The sequence below is a fragment of the Diabrotica undecimpunctata genome, chromosome 5 (genome assembly GCF_040954645.1).
Source record: "Diabrotica undecimpunctata isolate CICGRU chromosome 5, icDiaUnde3, whole genome shotgun sequence".
NCBI classification, from domain to species: domain Eukaryota; kingdom Metazoa; phylum Arthropoda; class Insecta; order Coleoptera; family Chrysomelidae; genus Diabrotica; species Diabrotica undecimpunctata.
In genome coordinates, this window is record NC_092807.1 from 22,844,513 (window position 1) to 22,855,849 (window position 11,337).

The window sequence follows — 11,337 nt, forward strand, 5'->3', positions numbered from 1 at the left end:
CTCGCTGTCCAAACTGTGTGTGTTCGGTCACTTCGAATTAGCAAAATGAATTTTGTTCTCCTCGGTGACTGGGTGCCCAAAAGGCCTGTCCATCCGCCCGCGTCTTTCGGTACGTGACCTCAATGCTCAGTTCATGCGTCCTTCAGAAAGGTGTTTCGGTGCCGCTGGCGCTTAAACTCACTGATTAGTCTGATGTCTAATACTACTTTTAGATACAAATTACTTGACTACACAAGACACTTGAGATAATTTAATTTATAACTCACCACAAAAGACACGATTAAAATTATAGTTCGTCTTCTGTCTCCGAACTACTATTTTCTAAAGAATCCACACTGTCACTATCTTCCTGCAAATGTATTATTAAATCGTCTACAATTAAGTGTAGAGCTGGTTCCTTTTGATATAATACCGATCATAAGAAATAGCATGCTCGCAATATTTTTTCCACTCATCTTGGAAAAATTTGCAGAAAAATCATCACAATATGTTTCAACATTTTTAAATTTAAAATCTACATTTTTATTTGCCACATATTGTTTTAGAGCAGCCCACACTAACTCAATTGGATTTAAGTCTGGTTGGTAGGGAGGTAGTCTTAAGACAGAGTGACCTGCATTGTTCATAATTTGATCTATTTCATAAGTTTTATTTCTGGGTTTGTGAATTTTTATTAGATTATATAATTCTGCTTTTATCATTTCGTCTGAAAAGGAAATGTTCTTTTGTCTTAACCATTCCTTCATTTCGTCTTTTCTACACCCCATAGTGGGACATTTTTGCACTTGGACATTGTGGTATGATGCATTGTCTATAACCAATACACTACGGGCTGGTATATTAGGAATAAGTTTTTCATGAATCCATTTTTTATAATTATTACAGTTCATTTCGCTATGATAATCTCCAGGCTTCGTACCAGATTTAAATGTCAAACATGCGTTTTTTATGAACCCCATTTGGCCGCCGGCGTGAAGAATAATCAGCCTTTGCCCTTTGGACACTGGCTTGTGCAAACCTTCGGTGGTATTGTCTCCCCAGTATCTGTCATGAGTATGAGAGGAATGAATATAAGTTTCATCCATGTAAATTATGGGCCGATCTTCTTCCCTATATTGTTTAATATTTCTGAGAAACTTCCTCCAGAGCACTTGTATATCGGGTTTTTCCATTAGGATTTTCCTGTTATTCTTCGCTTTCTTCCATCGAAATCCCATATCTCTCATCACTTTTCTTAAAGTTTAATTAAGTTTATTATCTTCATTAATTTTTTTTGTTATATGTCGCAATGTAGAAACTCGTTTTTCCGTGACATAATAATTTATTATTATACGCCGAAGTAAACCTTTGTCAAAATCGCCCAAGTTGGATTTTGGGGTAGATCTCTTTTCTTAGGCGTCGAAAATTATGTAGAAGCACCTTCTTCTATATTTTTCATTTCACGAGAGATCCGTTTTATAGTGGCTATACTTACTCCCGTTGCTAAGGAAGCACGCTCTTGAACTTTTTTAAAATCTTTAACATGCGGATTTTGGATCGCTTCTCTCTGCATAAAAATAATTACATTTGCTATTACCTCCCTCGTTTGTCCAGACAAGACTTTGCCTTCTAATTTTGAATGAAAATCCATGTTTATAATTTAAAATACTTAACAATAATTATTTAAAAAGTCAAATCTATTGTAATACCATATTTCTTCAACACACAGTAACTTTAAACATAAGTAAAATAAAAAAAAAACTTTGTCGCAGACTATACAAGTACCTTGCACTTCGAAGGGCCAAGAAATAATAAGGACGAATTGTGTTGTGGTCGAATGCGCATCGTGGGTGGAGCCTAATTTCAAATCGGCCGTTTAAATCACGTTGTATGAGAGAACTCTGAGTTAGAAGTCGAGTCTGATTTTTAAGCTTCGAGAGTAATCTGTAATTGGATATGGTATTACATTTAACTATTTTGATTTTAAGAATTCCACTCAGCAGCTCAATTATATTGTTAGTTAAGCCATTTACGTAGTCGTCGATAGATCCAATATACATTTCTAAATCGTATTCCTTGCCTTTTTCAATTAACTGCATTAATGTGCTGATATTTTCGATACAGGATCTGCGTTCCCTGAACCCTTTCTGTTTTTCCAGTAGCAACACGTCAGCGATTGTTTTTAATCTATTATTTATGATTTCTGTATATATTTTATATATACTGATACCTCTATAGTTACCACGCATTACTACTTTTGTTCTATCTTCTTTAGTTTTCGATATACCTTACAAAACATACCAATTTGGGACAACATTACATATTCGATAAGTCTGCGATTAATTTCATCTATGTCCATAATATATTAAAATATTACTATTTTTAAGATATATTTTTTAAATAATATCATACTTTTAGAATATTCATATTATATTTATATTTTAGATTTCCGGCAAGGCTAAGAACAAGGCCAACACATTCCTCTACAACAACTGCTCCTCCACCCGCAGAGGAAACCACAACGGAAGTAGTAATACGTAGAAGGTTTAAACCTAAAGATCCCAGACACTCAACAACGACAGAACTACCAAATATCATTCCCGAGACTAACATTAAGTCAGTAAATACAAGGTTAAGACCATTTGATCGATACAAAACAAGTACAGAAGCTAGTCCGAAGGCTAAAGTCTCAATTAAACCATCTATTTACTTAAACAGAAGAAAGCCATCTATAAACATGAGAAATAAGTTAAATAAGCCAGAAGAATTACCTGTAAAAGAAAAGGAACCCGAAGAAAAACAAGAAGAGGATAAAGAAGACTCTGAACTTACAACAGAATACCAGTCTGTTAAAATAAGTACTCCTAGCGATGCGCATCTAACAACACTTGATGTTAACGAAGATGACTATTCGCAGAGAGTATCTGATTTAACCTCTTCGTTCAAGAGTGAATACGATACTCCTGGGTTATTCAAAAACGTAGCTCCTGTCAGCAGGAGGGTACCCAACTATTTTACCATTTCGACAGAAGATCCTATTTTACCAATCGAAGCGTTCTTCCCGGGCATCAACGAGAAGGATAAAGATACTTGAATAGATTAAGAAATGTTTCTGTGTTAATACTTTTAAATATGCAGAGATGCATAGTTTTATAAATATCATACGTCACTGCCGATATGTTGCTAGAATTTCTACCTTTGGAACGATATATAAAGAAACTTAATTCTCATAGGTATTTAAGTTATCAGTAATAAAATATAGAAGACTATAAATTTCCTACGATTGTGGGTAACATAAATTCGCACTTCCATCTTTCAATAAAATATTGAACTTTAACACGAAAATGATCTAGTTAATGAGTTTCTGTATACCTATTAAAATGGTGGAATTTGGGTGGAATGCAATTTGTGTGCCTTATGACTATTTTAATTTATGATTATGTTTACATTTTTTATAGATTTAGAGTTTACATCGGTCAATGAACACACAATTTTGAAAAAAACCCAAAAAAGTAAATCAGGGATAAAAATTTGGGAATATATAGTTGAAAGTCTTTATTATTATTAAAAAAAAAAGTTTTCAATCCTAAAGTACCTCCATTTTGCACAAAATTTTCAAAAAAGTGGACTTTTCACATATGGGGCTGATGACGTTTCGTTCGCGTGTATCTAACTATTTGATTTATGTACAAGTTAGCGTGTACTCAGACACAGCGTTTAATAATAGACACTTTCATCTACCTATCCCCAAATTTTCATCCTTGATATATTTTTTTGGGTTATAATGTTATTTGATTGGGCTATTATATTTTTCCAGACCGATATGTACATAGTATTATAAGTCCAAACTTTTGCTACCTGAATGATCTTTTCAATGATTTTTTGAATTTTCACTCTCTTTTTGAATTGTTATAAATGTTCACTCATCTGTGAAAGTAAAACATTGATGCCCATTTTTGAAAACCGTTTGTGTTATTTTTACCTTGCACCTTTATACTATTATTTCCAGGTTTAGGTTGAAGACCGGATTTCCATGACTCAGCTCCTATTTTATTTTAAATTCACTCGTTTTTCGTTGTTTTTAACACATCCTGATTAATTGTATAAGGTTTTTTTGCTTCGGACTTTTTATCCATTCAACGTAATGCTTCTTCATTTGTGAATCGGTCAAACAAACTCATTCTTAATATTCGACAATAGCACGACATCTCGAAACTCCCACTGCTTTTTATACTGTTGTGTATGTGTCCATGTTTTCACGCCGTACAACAAGGTACTAAACACATATTTTCTTAACATTCTTAATCGTAGAGGGATACAGATATTACGATTATTAAACAGTTTCTTCATTTTTATGAAAATGGACCTAGCAGTTTCAATGCTTTTCTTGATCTCGATATTTTGATGACATGCCCCGTTTATCATAGCTCCTAGGTATTTGTAACTATTCTTCGTTTGAATCGTGCGTGATGGTATGCCAAGCTTTAACGATGTCCGTTTAGTGGAGAGGCGGTGGTTTTCAAAGAATTTTTACGCAACTGCCATGGTATTTTCATCTGTGTGCACTGAACATGGACGATCGCTACGCTTTGCATCCTCAACAGTACCGACGTTTAAACTTTTTGGGTAAATCAACTATGTAATTGCGATTTAGAGAACATACATCAGGCTATCTTTCTGTAAAATCCGGTTCAATTGCTTCGTAATAACGATCCAGATAGTAAAACCATTTTAATAAAAACACACGTTGTTCTAATGTAAACTTAACACAAACGGTCTCTGCCATTTCGCTTGAAACACAACGACGAAACGCACAAAAAAACGGTATTCGTTCGTCTTGAGGTCGACTAGCAAGCTGACTTATGCCCAGCCGGCCGTGTTGCTGAGTAATGCACAACGAACGCGGAAGACAGCGGTGCAATTCGTGCATGCGTCATTTATGACGACGCCAGCTGGCTTATGCACACCTTGTTATATGGAGTCTTCTTAAATTTTACAAAATTACTTAACCTATACAGTTTTATTAAGGGCGTAATCATATATTTTTTACTTAACTCAATGTAAAATTATAATAATGAATTGAAGAAAAGCTGAAAAATCCCAGAATTTTTTCAATTTATAACAATATAAATAATGTAGTATGTATTTAGGTAAGAAAGGCACACAAACATTTGCTTTAGCGTCTCAATTTAAATTTTCATAGACAAATGAAATTTATCTTGAATTACTTAAACCAAATGCAATTCTTCCTTTATACTCTTGTACTATACAATATAGATTAAATAAAGTACTGAATTTGTTAGTTTAAAAGTAACTCAACGTATAGGTATTGAGACAACTTATGGGTAAACCAACGATTATTGGTCTACTTAGCAGATCTAACCCAGATATTTGACAAAATTTACTCGACACTCGTTCGGCTGATAAAAATAGACAACATAATATAAATTGTTTGTTAAAGGTTTACAAAAATTGGTCAAACATTAGGGGAGAAGAGGGAGACTTGATCATATGGGAGACTTGATCACTCTTTAAAATTTCAGTAAATAAGTAGCCTAAAATTATAAAACCGGCAACAAAGCGTAGCTGTTAGTATGTCTGAAGATCCCATTTAATTTAGTTTGTATTAGAATCCACAACGAAGAGCACGTGTTTATTACAAGTTTTTTGTCCCTACCGAGAAGTGTTTTCAGAATTATTTCAAGTTGATTTTCTTTAATATTCGTTAAGGTGAGTTTTTCATATAATTTTTATTTAACACTATAATCATTCAGTTTACGTTTTGCACATTTTGCAATGAGTTCTAGTTTGTCGTCATATTTTTATAGACAAAAATATTCAAATGGCGTCTTGGGGGAGACTTGATTACATCTTATCTGGGAGATGTGATCCCGGGATCAAGTCTCCCAGAAACTCCTTATAGATGAGTGTTTTTTATTTTATAGATATGCCACGTCAATACAAAAGGAGGGAAGAAGCAAAGAAAAGAACACCAGTCGACAGCCAGAAGTTAAAAGAAGCTGTATTAGACGTTATTAATAACGGAACGTCTCTCAAGGGAACGGCAAGTCGTTATCAAATAAATGTTATGACATTAAAAAGATACGTTCGCCGACAACGATCTGAAAATGTTGAAATAACCTATTATCCTGATTACAAGAAGGCTCAAATTTTTACAAATGCAGAGGAAAATATGTTTAAAGATTATTTGGATGTTGCCAGCAAATTACACCATGGCCTTACAACCAAACAAGCAAAAGAACTAGCATACGAGTTTGCCGTAAGAAATAATAAAAAAATACCTGCTTCGTGGAATAAACATAAGCAAGCCAGTTACGACTGGCTATACGGATTTCTGAAGAGGATGAAGACCTTATCACTACGATCTCCGGAAGCAACCAGTCTTACTAGAGGAACTAGCTTCAACAGAAACAATGTATCAAAATTTTTCATAAATTTAAAGACAGTTCTTGAAAGCAAAGGTGCAAAACAGGTTGGTAAAATTACGTCAGGGGAACGTGGACCAACAGTAACTCTTTGTGGTGCAATCAAAGCAATTGGAAATCATATACCGCCTTTTTTGGTTTTTCCTCGAAAACTTTGGCAAGATCGCATGATTGATCATAGCCCACCAGGGACCACCGGCGTAGTTTATGAAAGTGGATGGATGACCGCTTCTAATTTCGTCAAATTTTTGGAACATTTTCAAAAACATGTAAAGGCGACTACCGACAATAAATCTTTAATCATAATGGACAATCACGATAGCCACGTTAGTCTGGAAGCCATAACGTATGCCAAAGCACACAGAATAGTTCTTCTTACCATACCACCACATACGTCGCATAAGCTCCAGGCGTTAGACACGAGTGTATTTGGCCCTCTCAAGAGTTTTTATAATACTGCCTGTGATGATTGGATGGTGGCGCACCCAGGAAGGACAATTACAATATATGAAGTCGGAGGATGCTTAGCTTACGCTTTCCCCCTAGCTTTTACTCCACGTAATATTGAGAGTGGATTCAGAGTTACGGGTACTATATGGCCTTTCAATTCCAATATTTTTACCGATGAAGATTTTATGTCGGCGTATGTTACTGATCGCGAAGATCCGGAAAACAAATCCACTTTATCTCAGTTTGATGTTGCACAACCAGCCATAGATAACAATAATCAACCCTCCACTTCTACTGGCACTTTCACCACCCCTGAAATTATTAGACCACATTCCTCAAGTGGATCCATTTCACATAATCAACAACTACGACGAACACTAATTGAGGACGAAAATTAGCCTTCTACTTCTACTGGTACTTTCACTACACCTCAAATAATTAGATCCCATTCTGTAAATGGAGATACTTCACAAAATGAACAGCTACAACAAACATCAAAAGAGCACAATAACCATTCTTTCCCTTCTGCCACGTTTACTAGCCCAGAAATGATTAGACCCCACCCTAAAGCCGGGCCCAGGACTTCAGCAAAGGGTAGAAAGCGAGCAACTACAAAAATTCTCACAGCAACACCAGAAAAACTTGCGCTTGAAGCTGAAGTTAAGGCTTAAGAAGAGAAAAAATTAGAAAAAGAGCAAAGGGCCAAAATAAGAGCCCTAAAAAGAATAACTAAACAAAAACTTAAGGATTTGAGGGAATCTTCAAGTTCGGGGGCAGTGACATTATACTACCATCGTCAGAGTCTGAATATGATCCTAATGATGAAATGCAAGTAGAGACAGATAGTGAATGTGAATCGGAAGCAGAAGGTGACGAGTTTGAGTTGAGTGTGCAAGATTGGGTAATTGTCAGCTTTGTCTCCGAAAGAAACTTAGTCCATCGATACGTAGGACAGATAATGGAAAAAAAGAACGAGGATTTTAAAATCAAATTTGCCCAAAAAAGGGATGAAAAAACCTTTAAGTGGCCAGAAAAAGAAGACATGGGTGAAGTCCCACGTGACCAAATTTTAAAAAAGTTACCACGCCCGACTTTTAGGAGCTACAGTAAGCGCATAGGATGTTTTGTCTTTCCCAAATCACTAAGGATGTTCAATATTCGAGAATAATTTTTTTTCTTTTATCATTTTTCAGTATAGTTTTTTGCCAGAAAGTGTTATATATTTTTAATAACATTATTTGTTATAAGTCATGACTGAGTAAAGTTAGTTTTCAGCATCCAATTTTTGGTTTTATTTTAATATCGTAAATCTGGAAAGGTATAATCAAGTCTCCCATACACAAGGATCAAGTCTCCCGGAGTACGGGGAGACATGATTAGTTTCTCCATGTTACGAAATTCTACAAAAACTCGTTTTTATTAGCAGTATATTTTTCGGGTGTACAATACCCAAAACTGTGATAAATTTGTAATGTTCCACTAAATTATCAAGGTTCTAGATTGGTTGTAAAAGGAGCTATCTGAAAAAATGTAACGGTGGGATCAAGTCTCCCTCTTCTCCCCTAATGTATCAAACGTTTTATGTTAAAAATTTGACAACAAACTCCAGATTAATTCTAAAAATTGGACAATAATTTTTAAATTAACAATGTGTCCTCTATAAGCTTCAATAACTGCTTAGCACATTTTCCACTATGGTATCAATCAAAAGTTTTCTAAATTCCATTCCCACTATAATTAATTCCAAACATGCTCAATGTATTTATGATCGGAGGACCCTTCTTAAAAGACGCTTTGATTTCAAATTAACTTCAGAAAGCGTAGAGCATACTGTAGCGGTCCTTGACAAACGTAATGCAATTCTTACACTTTTAGTTGTGCCCCATTTCATAACTTTTTCGGTTTCGTTGTAATAATTAACTAAACGAGAAACTACACTATGAGATACATTCAAATGTTCAAGGTCTTGTCTTTCTTCCCAAGCTCGGATACAAGCTTCAGAAAAACTTGGTAGGCCTGATTTTGTCGAACTTAATTTTTTTGTTAATTATAATTACTGAAATAAATGATTCAAGTAATGTAATTATAATACCTGTATAATAACGCCATTGTCAGGCGTAATCCAATTGAAACTTATTATTTTTAAGTCTAGCTACTATTTAAGAATACTTATCTGTGAACAAAATATGAAGACTAGATTTAAATATGTGTTGCATAACAGCAACGATTCTACCTGACTAGAGTATATTTTTATCCTGTCACGTATAGTAACTCTATACCGTTACGTTCCATTTTATTATCTATTTATTTATAAATATATATTATTTATTATTAAAGTTGTAAAAATCATGATATAAATAAACGACAAAGACATTTAGCTTTAGTCATTTTATTTTTACTACCTCATTCCAAGTTTAAGGAACTCTTCTGAAAAAATACGTAGAGTGGCATGATCATAAAATCAAAAGTCCAACGAAAGAGTTAAGCAGAAATATGCACGGAAAATTTGACATTAAACATTTAATGTAAAGCAATTAATAGGGAAAAGTCTAAAAACGTAAAAAGATAGAGAGAACTGTGGCTAAAAGCATAGACATGACATTTCTGACATTGAAACAGGAGGTGTAGTTTTAAATCTCGCTTTTGAGTCGATTGTTTTGCACTCAAGTGTGTTACTGAATATGAAATAATTTTTGAACAAGCTGGTGACAATATAGATTCAATGCCTAAAGTAGATTTTGAAGAAAAATACAACGAATTATTAAACAAGTAAGAAAAATTAAAAGCTGATCATTCCAATTAATGAGTCAGTTGAGGTACTATAAATAAAAAAAATGAAATAGCTGAAAATTTGTTAAATAAAGTGTTAACCACAAACCAAATTGCACTTCTCTCTGAAGAAGAGAGTGTTTGTTGGACTACAGAAGAAATATCTAGAGCTTTTACTTTGAGATACTACAGTAAGAAAAGTTACCAATATTTAAAAAATTCTTTGCATTATCCCCTACCTGCTCTATTATCTTTAAGAAAATTTGCTTCAAAGATTAGTGTTAGTGAAAGCCTCTTGAAGGACATATTTTTAATCAAAAAATTAAATGGAGTTTTACGACTCTAGAAAAGACAGTTGTGGTGCAATTTGATGAAGTAAAAATAAAATCTGTTGAAGAGTATGACATAACTAAAGATATATTTGGGTCCACACAAACAAATGCAGGTAGTTATGATTAGAGGTCTTTTTGCTTGGGAATAACCTATTTATATCAATTTTGACCAAAAAATGACAGCTGGAATATTAATAGAAATAATTAAGAAACTTATTACAACGTTGTTGCTTGTGTTAGTGACAAACATCCTGAAACTAATTAATGTATATATATATATATATATATATATATATATATATATATATATATATATATATATATATATATATATATATATATATATATACATATATATACCAAGAGATGAAGACCAAAAACACATTGAATGTGACAAATATCAGAGACAGAATGTTCTAATCGCTGCTCAGCTTTTGTCTAATACTGTTGCAACAGCTCTTAAGAGACATAAACCTGGGAATGAACAGTTAGCCGAAAATTTGAGTAATTTCATTGCTGACATAAATTTTTGGTTTGATATATTCAATAGTTGATCAACCGACGATAACCATCCAAGGAACAAAAGTGGAACATGTAGAAGAATACATATATCTGGGTCAGAATATCAAGGTAAACAAAGAAAACCAAACTACCGAAATAAGCAGACGAGTAAGAATGGGATGGGCCGCATTTGGAAAACTTTCATACATACTGAAAGACAAAAAGATACCCCAAAACCTTCGAACCAAAGTGTTCGATTCTTGTATCCTTCCCGTTCTCACTTACGGAGCAAACCTGGACATTCACAAAAAAGAACATGGACAAGATTCGAAAAACTCAGCGAGCCATGGAACGACAGATGCTTGGTATCTCACTAATAGATCGGCAAACGAACGAAGCAATCCGGAACAAAACAAAAATAAAGGACGCCGCGAAACAAGCAGCTAAATTAAAATGGAAATGGGCTGGACACAACGAACGTCTCGAAGATGGTAGATGGAACAAAGAAGTCGGAAACTGGCGACCGTACGATGCGAAGAGACCAAGAGGAAGACCTCAAATGCGCTGGAGCGACGATATCAAAAGAGTCGCAGGACCAATGTGGAAACGCCTAGCACACAACAGGGATGAATGGCGAGAAATGGGAGAAGCCTTTATTCCGACAATTCGGATAGAAAAAGGGCTAAAAAAAAAAAGAATTTAAATTCAATACTTATACACGACAATTAACGGTTCCTTCTAAAAGTGTTTATGGAATTCATTTCAACACGCAAAATAAACATCTTGGTCAACAATGAAGCTCTTGGTAGAAATATTTTGCAAATTTATCAAAAAGGAATGGTGTTATCTATGAAATCTTT

At 34.2% G+C, this 11,337-nt stretch overlaps 2 protein-coding genes across 2 annotated transcripts in view; both read left to right on the forward strand.

The window, feature by feature from the left end:
- The window catches only part of LOC140441174 (uncharacterized), a 97,556-nt gene extending 92,573 nt beyond the window's left edge, over window positions 1–4,983 (forward strand). The window contains exon 12 of the mRNA XM_072531655.1: window positions 2,425–4,983. Within this exon, the coding sequence (XP_072387756.1) occupies window positions 2,425–3,073 (649 nt within the window). The 3' untranslated portion in view covers window positions 3,074–4,983. The remainder of the gene's footprint in view (window positions 1–2,424) is intronic.
- A 943-nt stretch (window positions 4,984–5,926) lies between these two features.
- LOC140442116 (uncharacterized) lies at window positions 5,927–7,273 on the forward strand. The gene has a single exon (XM_072533195.1). The coding sequence runs from the start codon at window positions 5,927–5,929 to the stop codon at window positions 7,271–7,273; it is 1,347 nt and encodes a 448-aa protein (XP_072389296.1).
- Window positions 7,274–11,337: the final 4,064 nt, after the last annotated feature.